Source organism: Leuresthes tenuis, unplaced genomic scaffold (genome assembly GCF_036924035.1).
Source record: "Leuresthes tenuis unplaced genomic scaffold, fLeuTen1.0.hap1 SCAF_5, whole genome shotgun sequence".
Classification (NCBI taxonomy): domain Eukaryota; kingdom Metazoa; phylum Chordata; class Actinopteri; order Atheriniformes; family Atherinopsidae; genus Leuresthes; species Leuresthes tenuis.
In genome coordinates, this window is record NW_027325359.1 from 9,236,178 (window position 1) to 9,255,229 (window position 19,052).

At 40.7% G+C, this 19,052-nt stretch overlaps 1 protein-coding gene across 1 annotated transcript in view; it reads left to right on the plus strand.

Annotated features, from left to right (window-relative positions):
- The first annotated feature begins 1,251 nt into the window (after nucleotides 1-1,251).
- Nucleotides 1,252-19,052, plus strand: part of fkbp16 (FKBP prolyl isomerase 16) — a 33,253-nt gene continuing 15,452 nt past the window's right edge. Inside the window, exons 1-3 of the mRNA XM_072385807.1 lie at nucleotides 1,252-2,464; nucleotides 3,372-3,541; nucleotides 4,264-4,352. Of these exons, the coding sequence (XP_072241908.1) occupies nucleotides 2,002-2,464; nucleotides 3,372-3,541; nucleotides 4,264-4,352 (722 nt within the window). The 5' untranslated portion in view covers nucleotides 1,252-2,001. The remainder of the gene's footprint in view (nucleotides 2,465-3,371; nucleotides 3,542-4,263; nucleotides 4,353-19,052) is intronic.

Genomic DNA, 19,052 nt, shown 5'->3' on the forward strand with positions numbered 1-19,052 from the left:
CAACCAGCAAAGCGGGTTTTGTTTACTATGTGGAGAATGCACGTGTCCATTTATTATGAGTAATACAGCAGTCCACGCCTCTACGGTGACAAAAGGGTTGGGCTGTTGTATAAAAGGTTAATAATAATCAAACGGTTTGTATTTTTTTTTATTTGTAACTGGTATTAAGCACAATTTATCCAGTGTTGAAGCTGGGAAATGTCACTGTTTTTCAAAGAATGTGTGCGCAAGTTAAAAGAAAAAGACTTCATCATCTGCAGTATATTCTAGATGAAAAGATTCCAGAGAAATCATTGTACTGTTACAAGAGGAGTGAATGATAGTAAATGGCAGGGATTTTCAGGCCACGCCACCCTGTAGCGACTCGTGTAACTCGTGTAGTGTCACATGAATCAAACTCTGAATATCTTTATGAGAGTAATGGACAGCTCATCATCTGCGCTACAGACGAGAGAGACTTGTTTTCGACAGCTCAACTCGAAAGTTTGCAACCGTGGAGGCATGAAAGTGCATTAGCGCTCTTCGTGTAGTTCCCAACCTGTACGTCCTAGAAAGAACCATTAATGATGTATGATATCTTAAGATTTTGGAGCTGCAAATCAGTGAATATCTTGCTTACTTCAGCAAGTTACTGTCAAAGCACATGCTGCATTAGTTCTATCGGGAAAGAGTCTGTCTGCTAAACCGCCTGCAGTCCAGACCTTGTGACCGGTGAAAACATTTGGCACACACTGAACGGAAAATAAAACAAAGGAGGCCCAGAGTGTTGAGTTGCTGAAATCTGTATTCACTCAGAAGTGGGAAAACCTTCTCTTTTGCATCTGGTTCTCCATCAGAAGTCTCCCTTATAAACTTTGTCCTGTCATATCTTCATACTTTTGTTTATTGATTACATGTTCAAGTTGATTAATGAAACAATATGCAACCTTCCTGCCACTTAACAACTGTTTCTCTTATCAACACTATCAGTGCCCCATTATCTCAGCCTCAGTAAACAAGTGCACTGTGCCACAGGACTTTGGCCTCTAAATTGGTTTGTATTGCCATGTTTATCAGGACATAAATCTCATTTGAGATTTTGAAAGAAGAAAAAAAAAAGAATCTCTCTGGAAATGATATTTGACCCCACTGAACTCCAGCTTCTGACACACCAAAAGTGGTTCGTCTCAGCTGCAGTCCGAGCGTGTAGCTGCACTGAGGTGCACCAAGAAAATTCTTGGTCGAATATTTGTTTATAAATGGTTTTAAGTGTTTTAAAGCAGAGATATATTTATTTGATATTTTCTCTATGATCCTGACAGAAGCAAAAACACGGTTGGGTTAAAGAATATTGAACTGCTGATAGTCTTAAATGACTAACCCTGAATTCACCCCGACTGTTCGCCTGTAAACTGTAATCTAGCGCTTTCTCTACTGGCTGCTTGGTGTTGACGCTCTGTGCATCTTGTGACACAACTATAAAAGTGATCGTCAACATCTTCAGGTGTAGCTCAAAGAAAAATTAGTCCAAGCTTGTGTCTCCTAAGATCTTACGTGGTAAATATTGCAATATTGCAATCGGAACTGTGTTATGGGGCACGACAGTGAAGTCATTAAGAAGCTTACAGACGTTCTGGCAGATTAGGTTTTTTCTTTCCTTCTAATCCTTTAGATTATCACTGCACAACCCTGTTGGCTGTGAGTGCTTCGTTGTACTGCACAGGTTCTTTACATTGATCATTTTTTTGCTGCTTCCGTATCACTGGACTAAGAAGACTAAGAAGAATTCAAGTGATTGAGAGGTGAGGTCAACGTGTGACCGAACCGCAGAATTTACACAGCTACTTTTGGGACAAGGCTTTAAAAATCGAGTTAGACTGAAACACAACTTGGATTTTTGTAAATGCTACGTCATGGAGGTTTTTTTTTGTAAAGGCGGACTGTAGGTGCCAGGTAGAGCTACTAGCTTGCACCTCAGTGGATGACTGGCTGAGCAAAGAGGATCATCTCTTTTTGAGACTAATGCAGATAGTGTCCATCACACTTAATAGTAAAATGGAGACAGAGCCATGTCGGGAAGAGCAGAAGGACCCAGCAGTGGGGCCTGCAGAGCCCGAGCTAAGAGAGGAGATTTCTGAGCTGGCTCTGAATGAGATGCCGCGTTGGCCTGCAGATAAAGCTGAGGAGCTCTGCGGGAAAAAGCAGGCTGATACCGAGAGCAGGGCAGGGGAGGGTAAAGGCACTGAGATAAAAAGACCACCCGATCCTGAGCAAGAGAGTGGAAAGACAGAATGCAAGAAAGAGAGAAAACTGAAGAAAACAAACAGCTGGAAGATGGTACGATTCCAAGACCCGTCAACAGAAGACGATGTGTTGGAGAGGGACAGCACGGCAGAGATTCTCTTTCCAGAATATGCTGTGGAGGACTGGACCTCCACAAGCTTTGAGGAGCTGTTCTTGGCAGAAGAATGGGAGAACATCTCAGGTGAGGATTCAGTACTTCTCATATGGAAATATTGACATTGATTTCATGCTAGTAGTTAACCTGAAATACAAGAAATATCTGTATCTCATAAGTAGCTTTACATTTGTCTTCAAAGTTTGTACTAAAACTATGACAGTAGAAGAAGAAAAGGGTCCAATCACATTTGGAGTTTTTGTTGCTGTTTCTTGGCACATGTTTGCCCACTGCTAACAGAATAATCCCACTTCTTCCTACACAACTCCACCTCATGGCAGAGGGTATAAAAACTATGTTGGCTCACAGCACCAAATGCAGCAGTTGCACAACAAAAGTTAAAAAAGTACGAAAAAGTAAGGTTAAAAACCATCACTCATTTTTTTTTGACTGTATGGAGATACAGCTTACAAGATGATCCAGCCAAAAAATTCTTGCAACGTGATGTTTTCCTAACCGTAACCCTGTATTTGTAGTACTTAGCCTAATTAAGTACCTCTAATACATAACACAGAGGTGGAGCAAAGGAGGTGAAATTAAGGACAAGAAGAAAAAAGAAGTGAAAATATCATTAAGATTAGTCATCTGCCGAGGAGTTGTACGTCTATACACCTTTGACCCATAAGTGACCCATATTAGACTAAAATGCAGCTTGTGACATGTTGAGAATGAGAAAGAGAGGAATTTATACAAAACAACACACTGTTGTACACGCTTGATTTGCTTTCTTATGAGGAGGCAGAGGGGTGGAGGATGTTGTTAGGCCACTGCTTCTTATTCTCTTATTAAGAGAGCAGGGGATTGAGAGGGGTGGGAATCATACACTCATGATTTTCAAACGTGAATTGTGATGCTACAGCGTTTTGGACATGTGGATGACTGTGCCTATTAGACATTTTCCTTACGAATGGTTCTGTCTTCTTTCCTCACCCAGAGGACCGGCTGTTGAGGAAGAAAGTGCTGAAATCAGGGGACTCACAGGTCCCGTGCCCCACCTGGGGCCAGGAGGTGACAGTGAAGATGCAGGGTGTTCTGGAGGACCGCACTGTGGTGGAGAAGGACTGCAAGCTTGTCTTTGTGATCGGAGAGGGAGATGTAAACCAGGTGAGATCTTTTCAACAGGATGATCTCCTGTGTTTGCATTGCCTCCGCAGGGACAAATAGAAACAGGGCAGAAAAACATTACACCCATTCAAGTGGCTTTGCAGGCCTGACTGCTGGCTGACTGCTAACATCAGCATGCTCACAATGCTAATAAGATTATGATTAGCAAGTAAGTTGTCATGTTCAGGATCTTAGTTGCATGTGTGCATCCTGGAGTTTTGCTATTCATCACAAAATCAAAGTGCAGCTGTGGCTGCTTGGAAAGTCAGTGGTCATAATATTTGGAACTGCTCAGCAAAACTGTTATCTCAAGCTTAAAAACATATGTTATCCTCGTGGGGATTTAAGTGTGCAAACCAAATTTTAGGATGTTTTTATTTTTCAAATTTTTCCTCATAAGTTATCGTTGTTAACTTAGCGATAGCATAAGACTAAAGATCAGAAACTCGCCAATAAAATTTTGACTCCAGACCTTGACTTGGTAAACATGACAATGATGTAGTTTAGACCTAAACAGTGGACCGACAGACTGACCTGAGGGCTTGTATATCTAAAATAGGTTAACATATTTATATTTGTAAATAGTCATCGAATGATAGGGACTATTTATTAACAATTGATGCACAATACAAAGACAAATCCACGTTAAATAATGCAAATATTTGCATATGAATAATGCCCTCAAAGTGTTGTGTAAGTAATATGTTCCTTGACACCTGTAGGCCCTGGAGGAGTGTATAATGTCCATGCAGAGGGGTGAGATCACATTACTGCTGGCAGATTCTCAATATGCCTATGGACTTCTGGGAAGGTAAGGACTTTCCAGCTGCTGTATGTTTTTCATTGTACAAATTAGGAAACACACTGAAGCAGAGACACGACTCGGGCAGATGTCTTTTCTTTCTTCAACATTATTGACATCTAAATATCATCTCAGGCCTGTTGAACCTGTTGCTGTGGGGGGCAGCCTGCTTATCCAGGGGTAGCAGGGTTAATGGACCATAAACAGGAGCAGATGGCTTCTTCCTAACACCATTCAGGGGCAGCCTATCCAGTGGTGTGTTTATAACCTCCCAACCTATGAGAGAGCAGTGCTCATATTACAGAAAATGGTTGGGGTTTATAACCTTTGCCCCATTAAAGAGCCAGTTTAAACACAGAGGAGATTGGTGTGGCGCTGCTGAAAATCTGTTGTTTACAATTCAACTGTTTACTCTAGATAACGCGACTATGTGAGAATGAACTGTATGTGCGTAAAATAATGCACCACACTGATTAGAGTATGTATAATGATAATCTGATTAAAATATTTGCAAAAGGGATCTGCAAATCTATTTGGATGTGATTTATTTAGTTTTCTGGTTGTTATAAGGGGTTAAATTAGTACACTATATATTAAGCAATTTCATAAATGGCTACATTATGGTTGCTAGTTTCTAAAATGCGATAATATCATGGAGAGGGTTTTTCCAGCATGTCAACTAAGGCACAGAACATTACAATAAAAGCCAGACAAAACCCTAACATAAAGCATTTCCCTTCGATTCGTCCACACGGAGAACATGCAGTGCCATTTACTGAGTAGCTGCATAAAATCCCAACCGTGTACCCAGGATTTTATGTAGCGATAAAAGCCTGAAAAAAGTGCGGCATGCAGGGCTAGATTTATAACCCACTTCCACTTTCACTGCTGGGAATAAAACGCAGGGCATTGTTGACAACACAAAATTCAGATGTAGTGAACATTTTGTGACGGGCATGTGTTTTTCAGTGTGCATTGCAAACTGTTCCAGCCTGCTCTGAGTGCTTTGCATGAGGTCTTGTTTGTGTTGTGGAGCTCTGTGAAGGAGATGGGGTGGTGAGAGGGGAGAAGGAAGAGTCTCTGAGCCGCTGTCTGGAATCTCGCCTTGAGTCGTGTGTGTGTGTGTGTGGAAAAGGAGGCGGCAGGAGGTTGGTTAATGATTGTTTTGATGCAGCTGATTAGGGTTGTGTGTTGTAGAGTTAAACTTATTCGAATCACAAGGTAGACAGTCACAGCCCTGTGCCGGCTCTTCAAACCTGATTCACTTACTGATGTTGTTCGATGCCTTAAATCTGATTTTCTCCAAATCCCGAAGCTAAGTATGTTAGTTAAAAATTTAAGCACAGGTTCCCATACTTGAATTCAACATTGTCACTGCTTTTTTTCTTCTTCTTTTCAGTGGAGCTCTGCATTTAATTGTTTTCTTTCAGTTGTGAACCATGCTTTATCCTTGTCTGGTAAACTGGAGGTTATGGAAACAGGTGAGAAATGAGTTTTTCTGGATGAGCTAAACCTGTAGGTTAAATGCTATGTCAGAATGATTCAATGAAAATATACATCAACATGTTGGTTGCAAAAAATAAGGATGACAAGCAGAAACGCGCCATATTTCAGGGTAGATTTGACAGGCAGTCTGTGTTGTCACACGACAGAGACGATGAGGAAAATCCTGTTAGCATCTCTGTAGTCTCCAGCAGACGCATTGTCTGAACACTGTCAATCATCGGCTGCAAACAGTGCATCTAAGACCACTTCACAGTTTGTACAAGGTTGCTCAGATAGTATGATTCAACACAGCGCAGTGGATGCTGTCTGTGGCACGGAGTGTGAATGTGATCAGAGCTGCAGCTCCTAAAAAAAACAAATACAAGGATATTGAAACTCATTGGGAGGTTGGGAGTGTTTTTTTAATTTTTTTTACCAATGTTTTTTCCATGGAGATTTTAAATGATTAAAACCCTCTGACTTTTAAAGACAAGGTGTGACATAAACCTTTGCTGGTGACCTTCAAGGAGCAGAGGAGAGAGCCACGTCAGATAGTAGATTGATACAACTCAGTCAGAGATGCAAACCGCATCCCTTCAGTCAGCAGGTGATTATCAGAGAACGCCCGAAAGCAGACGTCTGTTGATCTCTGGACAGGCAGTACGTTCACACGCGTGACACCTTCGGTTGCCAGAGGGAGCCTGCCCCATCAGCTTTGGACAACCCCAAAGTCAATAACAGTACAGCTCAGTGGCAGCTTCTTTATTTTTGTCTGAACAAAAGTAAACTTGCAAAACATTAAGCGCCCGTGTGAGTTTCTTCTGTCAGTGAACGTCTACGAAATGCATTTAAAGGCTTGTGCAGTGTGAGGTGGTGCTGTTGAAGGTTGCAATGACTGGTTGTCAACTAGTGTAAAGATAAGCACAGTATTTGCAGGAAAAGGTGTTGGCCCACTTTTCCACTTGGCTTTACTAAGAGCTACCTTAGTGGCACATGTTGAAGTGGAGTTAATTAGACCACTGGGATGTATCAGAGTTAATTTAATCGTTTCATAGAATAATTCAAATCCAGATGGATCAAGTTTGCCAGTTAATCAGTCTAGTTTTGCAATAACACATGAGGCACCCAAAGTACCTTTTCAACTGCATGGGGGATATATGTATTTATTCATTTTCTTCATGTGTTCATTTTGTACTAGCTACACATGGAACAAATGTTCATCCAAACCTTACAGAAAAATAGTGAAAAGATGAGGAAGCAGCAGAAACTAGAGCCATCGCTAATTTGCTTTGATAGATACATTTCACAGATACATTTGTGAATCAAACAAGCAGCATATGCAGACATTTTTATTCAAACTCATCCCCTGTCTATAGCCTTTGTCTGACTACATATTTCTTGGATTTTTAAACCATGTTGTAAGCGGACGTCTTGCACCTTGGTAGTATGGGCAGGGTACTGTAAGTAGATCTGTAGAATAAACAAGCTTTAAGCAGGAGAATAGCTGCTCATAGCAATTAAAACTTTTATTACCATGAATTAGTTTAGCACTGCTCTTACCAGAGCAGTAAGGAGACCCAAAATCAAACCTTGAAGTATCCCTTATTAGATAGCTTGGACGATAAGTGACCAGCAGTGACTCTGAAGCACAATGTTCAACTAGACAGCCACATATGAGAAGCATGTAATGAAACAGTAGAAACACTCACCAGATGATTGCCACTGTCAGTTTCAAAAGGGAAAGAAAATAAACAAGTTTTTTTTGTGGGAGGGGAGAGGACTCTCTGACCCTGAGGAAGGGTGGGCCCGATGACTGCCAAAAGCTCACAGATCTAACTTTATAGGCTGAAGGGTGCAGGGTGGAGCAAGCTGAGTAGAGCTTTGATTCATGGGAAAGTACAGTCACATTTACCTTGATGATTGATGGCTACTGTGTAATCTTCAACAACAGTCAGTATGACACTTTTTTTTTTGTGGTTGTTTGTTTAGTCAGTGTGTGAATGTAGGCAAATGTCAAAGTTGGGTCATACCTACTGAATAATCAGGCTATAAATGCATCAAGATGGGAGCAAGGCTTTTATCTTTTTGGCTTCCATCATCCAAAATCGCATTGGCATAAAACTTTTTCACGACTAGCTTGAAAAAATCTTGGACTCTGTTAAAACTTTTGACAGCTAAAGAAGTGCCTCTAAGCCAGGAAAACTGGTTCTGGAGTGGCTTAAAATTTTTGCTGGTATAGAACCAAGAGAAGAATTTACTTTGAACACAAAGCACAGGTGAGGCCAATGGAAATGTCATTATTCTGCAAGTTCTGGATCAGTACTACATCATGAAAGGCACCAGCTGTGTGCCTGTTCAACATTTTTTATGTTACCATTAGTGTGTGTCTTCATGCACACCCTAATGGTTAGATGAAAATAATAAGCCTCAGTGCTTCATTGTGATCCATGAAGCCATCCAGTCTGCACCAGATTTAACTGTTACATAAAATGTTTAATTGGAGTCACTGTGCAAGCATCATAGTTGACATACAATCTCAAATATTTACCTAGAACTCATAGATAATAAATATGGGAACATCTTCTTGGGAATATGCTCTTTGTTGACACTCTCAAAGAGGCTGCCCAGTGTGGAAACCTTTCCGCCTTTGGCCCCTGAAGCACGCCCATATCCAGCAGTGATGGCAGCTGAAGAAGATGAAAGTTCTCAGAGAAAGACACACAGACCTACAGATTCATAGAGCTAAAGATAATCATCCAGCGGAAAACAGCTGGAGCAGGTGCCTCTCTGCATGAGGACAACAACCTGCAGGGACATAAATAGATGGCTGGAAAGCACGGGTTTATTTTACTGCTTTTGTACAAACAAACTGATGTTTCAGTGTCACAGTGTCTCCTCAAGGTGAATACATGGGATACATTGGGATGTGGCAGACATTTATAGGTCACATTCAGGCTAAATCTCATCGGCTAAATTGTTGAATAAGATTTCAAATATACTGGGTAATGAATACAAGGGTAGAACTTACCACAATAAAATTCACCGAGCCATTATCATCTTTGGGATTATATTAAGACTAATGATTACTCAAGACACTTGTTGGTGTTCCCGCTTTTGAAAAACATGAGAAATGCCAGTTACTTGCGATGCATTTGGTCTTTTTCACAGGACAGATAAAATGCTCTTCTGTGAGTAAAGTTTGGAGATGGAATGGGGAGGGCATTGTTGTAGTGCCTTTGAACCAGTTGCCAAATAAGTCACAGAGCCAAATCAGCTTATGTGTAAGACAGAGCAGGTGTGATGCAGATTTCCAACCATCCTTGCAGAGTCTGATACTCCTCATAGAGGCTCTGTGGTTGATGTTGGGGTTAGAACTTGACTCTGTGGCAGAGCTTTGATTTGACAGGGGGTCAGGTTTAGTCAAAATATGGTAAACATGGAAGGACACGCCTCATGAAACATTGTATGAAAGTACTGTGTTAAGCCTCAACTACTAAATGTGCTGCAACAATGGTGGAGTAGGCACCAGACTCGCTTGGACTGCAAGATCTGCTTGGAGTCTTGCATTTGTAGATTATGTTCGACGTTGTTCGCCGTTTATAAATGAGCAAATTTGGATTTAATTCGATCAGAATTTATGAGAAAATCCATGTACAACCCTCAAAATGTTATTCAATAATGCCATGATAGCATGAAAAGATGGAGTCTGTGATTTCCCACCATTTTTATGTCACCTTAGATTCAAGATTCAGTTCAAATGAATCTGTGGGTAGCTCTGTAGCAGCCCTTTCCACTGGCAGTGGGCACTAGCGGAGTTTATGTCATCTGCACGTGACAGCAGAGTACCGATGAGATCGTATTTGCCACTTTAGAGCTTTACGTGAAAAGGTCTACAGTAAAGAAATATAACTACTTTCTGCATAGATTAAAGGTTGGGTGTTACTTAAATTTTTGTTGAGAGTGTTTTGTTCCTCTTCTTGCAAGCTAATCTCTCTTTTAATCACCCTGTGTAGCATTACACAGCCAAGAACAGGCAGTTCTGCTTTTCTGCCATTCGCCACTATACAGGTAGAATGACGCACTCGCCACACAGTTGCAGTGGTTTCTGTCAAATTTTATCACTTTAATGCGCTTGAGCTCCTCCCTTGTGCCTGAATGCGTGAGTGTTTTGCCTGTTCAGAAAAGGTGGAGGTCCTCTGTGTGATGAACACAGCATGACTCACTCTGCAGAACCTCTTGGGTCAAATGAATAAAGTGTAATAATAAAACACAATGACAAATCCAAACATTTTTTCTCTGCCGATGCTTCCTCACAGCAGAAAATGATTGCGACACACAATCTGCTGGGTTGTGTGCCTGACACCCGAGAGAGCAACACAGTTCTGTTTTACTGTTTGTCATCGGTGAGGGAGACCAGGAGCAGATGTTAACAAACCAACAGCTGAACTCTTGGCTGCACTGCCATGTGACCTAAACAAGTTTGACTGTATTTAATCTCAGTGTTTCTCTTTAGTCAGATGCTGCAGGCTGACTAGAAAACCACACCCAGACCTCATGCTCTACGAGCAGGCTAGCAAGCACTGACAGCTGGAGCACGCTCCAGATAAGATCAGGCTCAGCTCTGAATAAGCATGCACTCCTCTCTTTGCTACAACCACTGCCACATTGGTGTGTTGAAGTTAAGCGAAAAAGAAATGGAGGAATCGAATCTGGGCAAAGCAGAGTCTTTGATTTGCTTCTAAAATCTAGATGATGGCGCCACAGCTGTATTTCACTACTCAGGCCACTATTTGAACTGTGCATGTCCTTCATCTAATCTCCCTGGATGTTTACCTTTTTCCCTCATTGCTAGCAGCAGGCTTATCTCTAACATCGACAGCTTTGGCTGTAATATAGCACTGCCCTCAGTTATAAGTACTTCTGCTTTCTGTGGGTATTTAGTGGGAAAGAAAATGTCCTGATTTGAAATACGCTTTTATTGAATTTAGCTCTGCAGTATATTTTTCAGAGCAGATAGCATTCAGTCCTGTGTGACAACCGCACTGGATAAAGCTTTGTGATTGTTATCTTGTTTTATTTTGATATATGGTTCCACCTTTACCAAGAATTCTCAAGCTTGTAGTCAACACTGTCATTATTGGAAAACAATTAAAGTAAGCATATTTCAGACCACTCTTAATCATTCTTCACAAACTTTGCTGCATACCTGTCCAGCTGAACAATGAGCTGTCATTAAATGCATGACAGGGGGATACTCTTATTAAATTTCTACCTTGTTCACATGTCCATATGGTGTTTTTCATGTGCTAGAAGAGATATCATGAGCCAAATAAGCAGTCCACAGCTGTGCATCTCTACCTTGAAACTATGCTATACTAATACCAGTGACAAACACTAATGCAGACAGCTAGTGTTTTTATGGAATACAAACCAATCCTGTCACTGATTATGGTCAGATTTTTCCCAACCAGTGGGGGAACATTTTCTATCTAACAGCAGCAACGCATTAAAACCTTTGTTTGCGTAGTTTAGCCAAAGAGTGAAGTACAGTGAGCCAAAACGTGGATGAGCAGCTGCAGTCAGGCGAGCACTGGAGCAAATTTATAGCTCTGTACTTGAAATTAGGTAGAGGTGCAGAGTTAAATCCCAACATAACCAATGTGACATCTTCCGTTGGTTTGTGACCTGCTATTTTGGCGCTTTTAAGTTGAGCATTTGGTCGAAAGTGGTGGGTTTTGGTCAAGCGGGTGGAGCTGGAAACATTATGCTTGAAAATCCAGCTGGACAAAAACAAGTATCTTTGAGATCTACTATCGATCTAATTATGGACTTATTTTAAAAAATGACCACCATAACATTGAACAGAAAGAGATAATCTTGCTAATGACACCTCTGTTGGAGCAAGATATGTTTTTGCACCTGCTCATAGGTGGTTTATCACTGCTATAGCACTTTATTAAGGCATTTTCCTTTTAGTCTAATATCTGTTATTTACAGTCATTGGTCTAATCTTAGCCATTCTGATACATGATAAAACTATTGTTGTTTGAGTAATAAAACAAAATGGTGACAGACTTTATGTTTGTTGGAATGAATGTTGGTAGAAGTACTCAAAACCTTTCTGTTAGGTGTAAATGTTATATTTACAGTATATTATGTCAACTCTTGAGGCCTTGAATGCATTTCCTTTGAAATGAAACAGTCACAATCTAAGTAACTCAGTATGCTATGTGTGGTCTTTGATATGACGAAATGATGATGAACTTAGCACTTTGTTTTCAAGTCATGCTTCCTTAATCCTTATTCATCATCATTGTTGTTGCCAAAGTTACCAAACCTGAAAAATGTGCAAAAAAATTCTGTTAAAAGATGTCTTACAGAAAATAAAAAAAAATAAAAATCAAGATTATATCTGGTGCTTCCAATGAAAGAGGTTTAAGCCTGTACCTGCTGTTCTCATCTCACATCTGATATGTAGCTCCCACAAGTTGGTGTTGAAACCTGATATCTGTACTGAAATGCTGACAACACAGCCAAGCCTCACTGACAACACCTTTCATCTGCTGTGCCCCCAGCTGTGCTGTGTTGTAAACCTGCGATGTTACGGCAAAGTCAGTTTTCCAGAGTGTGGCATGCAAGAGAGACACATGGGAAGACAACAACTCATACCTTTCTTGTCTATGCCAGCCACTGGTTTTAAATCATCCATGCCTGTCGTCTATCTATCTATCTATCTATCCACAAGGAGTGATAAATTAGTCGAGTGTGACAAAGGATATATGGTTGCACAAAGCTTGTTTCAAAGGAAACTTTATGAGCTCTTGTTCACATCTAACTGTCCTGTATGTAATGGGTTTGCTATAAAATTTAGATAATGACATAACGTCTTGTAAAAAGGTTGGTGTGTGTGTCAGATAAAGAACTTGATGTATTTGTGAAATCTGCTCCTCCTCAGCTTTTTAAAAATTAGAGATAATGCCACCGGGCAATTTTCGAATCCTCTGAAATGACGAGTCAACTTACTTACAACCAACTACATCAGCAGAGAAGAAAAAGAGGGTTGTTATAGAGCTTCTCTAACAAGCTTTTTCTAACGGCACACTAGAGACAAGGTTGTAGGGGTCGTGGCTACCAGCTTTTCTGTTTGATTTGCCCATATGTGAATGGCTACACAAATGGAATTTATAGACTATATTTCAAGTGGAATCTCTGAATGTACGATGAGTTTATTTTAAAAAAAAAAATGCTTGGCAGAGTCAGTAATTGCAGCTGGAAACACTATTTAAAAGTTCTGCTGTGTACGGCGACTGTGAAGGCCACCCTATTCGCCACATTGTGTAGCTTTTACAGATGCAACTGGCAATAAACAAAATGAATTAAAAAAAATGGACCTCTGGGAAAAATGAGGAACGCGGAGCTCATGTTCTTTTAGCTTTAATTTTTTTTTCCGTCTTGTGTTAAGCAGACTGAATGCTACAGTGACAATGGATTTTTCAATAGGTGGTCACATTTTACTTGGTCTGGTTGGTCTCCATGACCCCGCCAGCAGTCCCCTAACATAAACGGTTCTTCGCTGTGGTTCAAAAAAAGAGTCCGTGCCAGAGTAGTTCCAGTCTTTTGGTGTAGAAAAAAATGATAGTGAGCCCAAAAAATGTTGTTGGTCCCAGTGTATGTTAGCAGTGCAGCTTACTTATGAACTATCTGCTTAAGAGCCATAGCAAAAATGAGATATTAAATACTAAGTAAAAGCAAACTGTTGTTTTAATGTATTTCACTGCTTTACGTTCCTGTAAAACTATTATATACATAAGTATAAGTATACACATAAGTATGTAATCATTAGTGCCTTTCATGCTTGATACAGTACTTCCAGAGTATGCTGTAAATAGGTTTTCTTTTGTGCTGTGTGGGACTGAATTAATTGCAGAGCATGATTAAAATCCAAAATTTGCAACACTGTCATGTAAACTGCTTTAAATGTCAGAGGTGAATTTAATATATTACCTACTGTCTGCTGTCACCTTGATGTAGTAAACGTTTTGTGAGTGGACAGTCAGAGAGCAGCTTAAGAAGAAAAACATGGTAAACATTTCACCTGTTAAACAATAGCATGTTATCTCTGTCGCTGTGAGTAATTTAGCATGGTAATGTATGTTATTTGTTCCATGTACTTTTGTGCCTATGTATTTGCTGTAGCCCTCCTATTCTTTAAACAACACCTTGAGCTCCATTTCAGGTTAACGCTGAATACCTCGGAGGAGCCATCATCTGACAGTACATATCATTACCTCATTCTGAACAATTATTACATCCCCCCTCTTTCTTTGTCAGCCAGCTTTTCAGACGGCCTTCAAAATTGGCTGTTCAGAACAGCTATAAACACTTTGGTCTTCAGATGTGGTCAGACGACGTGCCTTACACTGGACTTTGTTTCTGGCTCATTTCTTTGCAAACACAAGGCTTTGCTTTGTATTAATAGCTTTTTTTAGTTCTTGCCATTGCTCAAACACAGACTCTGTCTCTGGGATTCCTTGACCTCCAGAACCACCCAATCCCACCCGTCATTTATGGCTCATAGATGTCACCTCTTATAAGGACTCAACAATTTCAAATGTACTCTGCTTGTCTAGAAACAAAAAGCAACCCCCCTGCAACATAAGCTTGAGCAGGCTGTATTAATAGAGAGAGTTGCCAGCAGAGGCAGAGCCAATGGGTGGCCATGGCCACCACCCTCTTAAGCCTGGTAACCCCTCACGACCAATAGTGAAGTCCTTCAGAGAGTTGTTCGTGTTCTCATAGAACAAGAGCTGCATCTAGAAACTCCTCTTTCATCAGTAAAGCAGTTAGATTTTATTTGTATAGCACAATTTGCTTTATAGAGCGTAAAGCGAAACACAGTAAAAGAAAAAAGAAAAGAAACAGTATGGTATGAAAAACAACAACATAAGGGTCAGATAAAAGCACTGCAAAGTTGGTCAACACTGAAATCCTGAAAGGAAACTAATGGACCGTAAGCGTAAATGAAAGAAAATAAAACAAAAAGAAAAATACGTTCAATCTATATGCTACATTAGAGATTAAATAAACATTAACAACACTGTAAAACGCGTAAATGAAAATGAACATCTGAATAAACGGATTTCACTCGGTGACCAGACAAAAGATAGAATGAAAATGAACCCACTACCAACAAATCAACTCATCTAAAATTCATGAATTGACAGCTGGAATTGAGTTGAGCAATGCTTATGTTTTGTTATCTTATGCAGTTGAAATGTAAAATTCACTGTAATTTTTATCAGCAGTTCAGAAAGCTTAGCATGAGAAACTATGCCTGGTGTCTTTTGATCTAACATGGTCATTCTGTCCATATGGCAGTCATCCCTGCATATATCAATAGGAATGACTAGAATTATATCTATATATTCTACAGCTATGTGCCAGAAAAAACAATAAGGAGACATAACTTTCTGATACTTTCATGATAGAGTGATGGTCTCAGGCCCCCCCATAAAGAATTTTCTGGCTCCACCACTGGTTGCTGGCCAACTCATGAACCCACTTTATTCATTTTGTAACTGCAGCAGAATGAAAGCAGATGGCAAAGTGGAGGGGCAAGCTGTTTCTGACAGTGGCACGCTCACACAGACACGATACGAAACAGGTCTGTGTGGGCACATTAACATGCTGAAGGTATCACGCTCTCAAAGGCGGAGACTGCGGTGTGTCGCTGCTGCTGTGGAGGGATGTGAGGTGACGAGTGCAGCCTGGGAGCTCAGAGAGGGGAGATCTGTGAAGAGTGACAAGTGACTCTGGTGTGCATGTGAGTGCGTGTCAGGGTGATGAAGAGGTACCGTAAGTGGGAACGTGGCGCATGACTCATCGCATCGAGACGTCAGTGCTCCGTCACCAGAAGTCTGCAGCAGTCTATTGCATGCAAACTCATGCACACACGCACGCACAGAACTCTTTAAATATTCCTCTCGAAGTTAATGACTGGCAGACTCCCACTGATGTCCTCACTGCAAGATCAAAATCAGACGTGCAATGTTTAAGCCTGCGGGATTAATTAAGTCTAAGTCATGAATGAAACAATCTCAGTTGTTTGATAGCTATGACGGGATCAGTTGCTGTGTTAATGTGAAGGACAAGATGTATTAAAACAATTTTATTCCCCTATAATGGGAACAAAAACAACCTGAAATGCCTTGTGAATGACTTTGTGTGTTTGCTTTCCTGGCAATATGATGAAATTGACCTGTGCCATTGCCACCGGCTGAGATTGAGAAAGGCCAAACCCTTCTTAAGAAATGTAGTTGGTTTACTCATGATTAATGCTCCTGGACTCATACCTGTGCATAACAGCAGAGACTAAAGAGCCAGACACAGGCTGCTCCTCTGTGACACGCTGACTAATAAGTCAGGAGTTGGTGGAGGCTGAAAGGAAGGCCGGTCTTTATTGGTTAGATATATTAGATATGACAGTGAATCATTACAGTGATATTTCTGACAGATGTACACAGAAACTGTAGTTTAGAATCATCTTTTGGGGCATTAACTTCACTTTTTGTCTCACATCATTGTGGAGGTGCTTTGGCCCACTCCTCTTTACAGCTTTGCCTCAGTTCATTGAGGTTCTCAGCTCTCTTAAGGTCCCGCTACAGCATTTAAGCAGTTCAGGTTGAGGTCTGGACTTGGACTGGGCCATTGTAACATCTTAATACTTTTTTTTTTCTGACACGATGTTGTAGATTTACTCGCTGATGAACGTGTGTGACAGCTCAGGCTTAGGAAGGAAATTAATTTCTGATTACAATCTCTTTATGACATTTATTCCTTAACTAGCCCAAATCCTCAACCCTCCGTCACCGTGCTTGATCTGTGATCTGTGTTCGGTTTTCTCCAAACATGGTGCTCTTCATTATGACCAAACGTCTCCACTTTGGTCTCGTCTGTCCAAAGGACATCGTTCCAGCAGTCTTTAAATATGCTAACTGAGGCCTGTAGAGTTTGAGATGTATCTCTTAGGTTTGTTGTTGTAACATTGCACACCCTGGCCTTGGGGTGAACCTTCAAGGATGTTCACTTGTGATTTGCAACTGTCTTGAATGTTTACTACTTGTAAATGGTCTTTCTCTCTTTAGAATGATGGACTGCAAATAGTTTGGAAATGGCCTTGTAACCCTTCCTAGATTGATGGGCTTGATGGGCAGGTGTCTTTCCTCCCTGGCATTGTCATAACACACATCTGGATGTTCCAGACCAGCAAACTGTCGCGACCTCTGCTTTTTTAGGGGTGATCTCACCTGCTGATAAAATGGACTTAACCAATTGATCAAGTGCATTTGATTGACCTAATTTCTTACCTAATTTCAAGACCAGGTGAGGACTCGATGCCCCCCCCCATTTCATCCTGATATGGAAAAGCTTAGAATTGAAAGAGGGGTGCACTTTCTTTTTCATGTGACTGCACGTGGTCATGTCCTATTCATTAAATGTGTCTAAAGGCACAAAAGCCATTTGTATCTGTACAGGTAAACATGAGCAACAGCGACTGTTGCATCTCATTTGATAAACAGGGGCTGTGATCACTGCCGTCCGTTTGTTGTGCGCTTAATTTGCAAAAAGATGTCCCAGAGATTGTGACATTTTCTCTGTGGGAGTTATCTGGTCTCAGCACATGCGTGTGTGACAGCTCAGGCTTAGGAAGGAAATTAATTTCTGATTACAATCTCTTTATGACATTTATTCCTTAACCAGGCAACAAGGATCTTGTGGTTACAAACATTCATGTTCACAACAGCATACTGAAACAAACCTTCAACAGCTTTTGTTGAGGGAAGTATTAAAAATCTCTTAAATTGAATTGTTAATCTAAAGAGACACTTATGCTCACGGTTTTAACAGTCATTGTTTCGTTACTCCACTGAAGCAGGCAGACATAATGTGAAGTTTAACGATAATGAAAAGAGGGTCTTTCATCTTTCAAGGAGCAGGATTTTTGAGTCCTTGCTCAGAATTTGTCATAGCTCAGAGAGCTTTGAAGTTCAAAAGTGAAATCCAAAATGAGCAGAGAAATGGTTTAAGTAATCGGTTGATAAAGTGTCTGTTTAAAGAAAGAACTGGGCTGCCATTGCTTCACATTGACCTCTCAGAGAATTTACTGAAACTAAACCTCAGCCCCAGTGGTTGCATGAGAAATTGCCACTTTATCCTGCCCAACAAACCTCAGAGATGTCTTCTTGTACACACTGATTTGATCATGGCTTTGGAGTCCATTCTATGATAAGCTATCTTCTTCAGAAAACAGTGAGGCTGATTTACGAGACAATGACCTCTGTCTGAGACAGATTGCTCTCATCCACTCTCAATTCAATACTCAATTCAATACTGAATTTGTATTTATTATTTTTGAGGAATAATTCAACTAGAGAGATTTCAGATTATTGCATAAGGTAGAAACTGAAAGGGAAGGTATTGTGCTTGTTTAAAAGCTTTGAACCTTCCTCGCACACTCAATCATTCATTCATTCACAGCAGAGAGCTGGAGCTCACAGCTGGCATATAATTAAATTGCATGGACATGGACTGCACGCTTTAGTATCGCAGATGTCCTTGGACTCATTCCACAAAAAAAAAAGTCTGTTGCTACATCCTGAAAAAGAAAGAGCAGAGAGACGAAGTAAACAAGTGGCTGCCGGAGAAAGCAGAACATTCAGTGAGCTGGGGATCCATGTGTGAACCTCCATCTCTCTGTTGTCTCCCTCTGTCTCACCTTTTTCACAGCAGGCATTTTGACTTATGACAGGAGGAAAAATACCAGATGCCATTAAAAACATAAAGCAATAACAATATCTCACCTGAGCTTATTCCACGATCCATGTATTGAGCTGTCGAGCTGCACTGTAATAGCTTAGTGGCAGGCTCATTTTATTCTTTTTTGGGATTTAGTGAATCAGTTGAAAAAGTGTGGGAGATTTTCCATCTTTGGGAGATTAAAAATGTTGCTCTGCTGTATATAAAGTCTGTGTTGTTTATAGGATGCACATATGTTCATGGAGCACAGTGAGATGAGGAAGAGTCCAGCTGACAGTATCATGAGGCAAGAACTGCTATCATGTATATGTGGATGTAAATGATGCAGGTTTGATAAAATGCTCTCAACGTGTTTATTTTACCACACAGAGACCAACTGTGCCTTTGTGTGTAACACTCAGAGTAAAC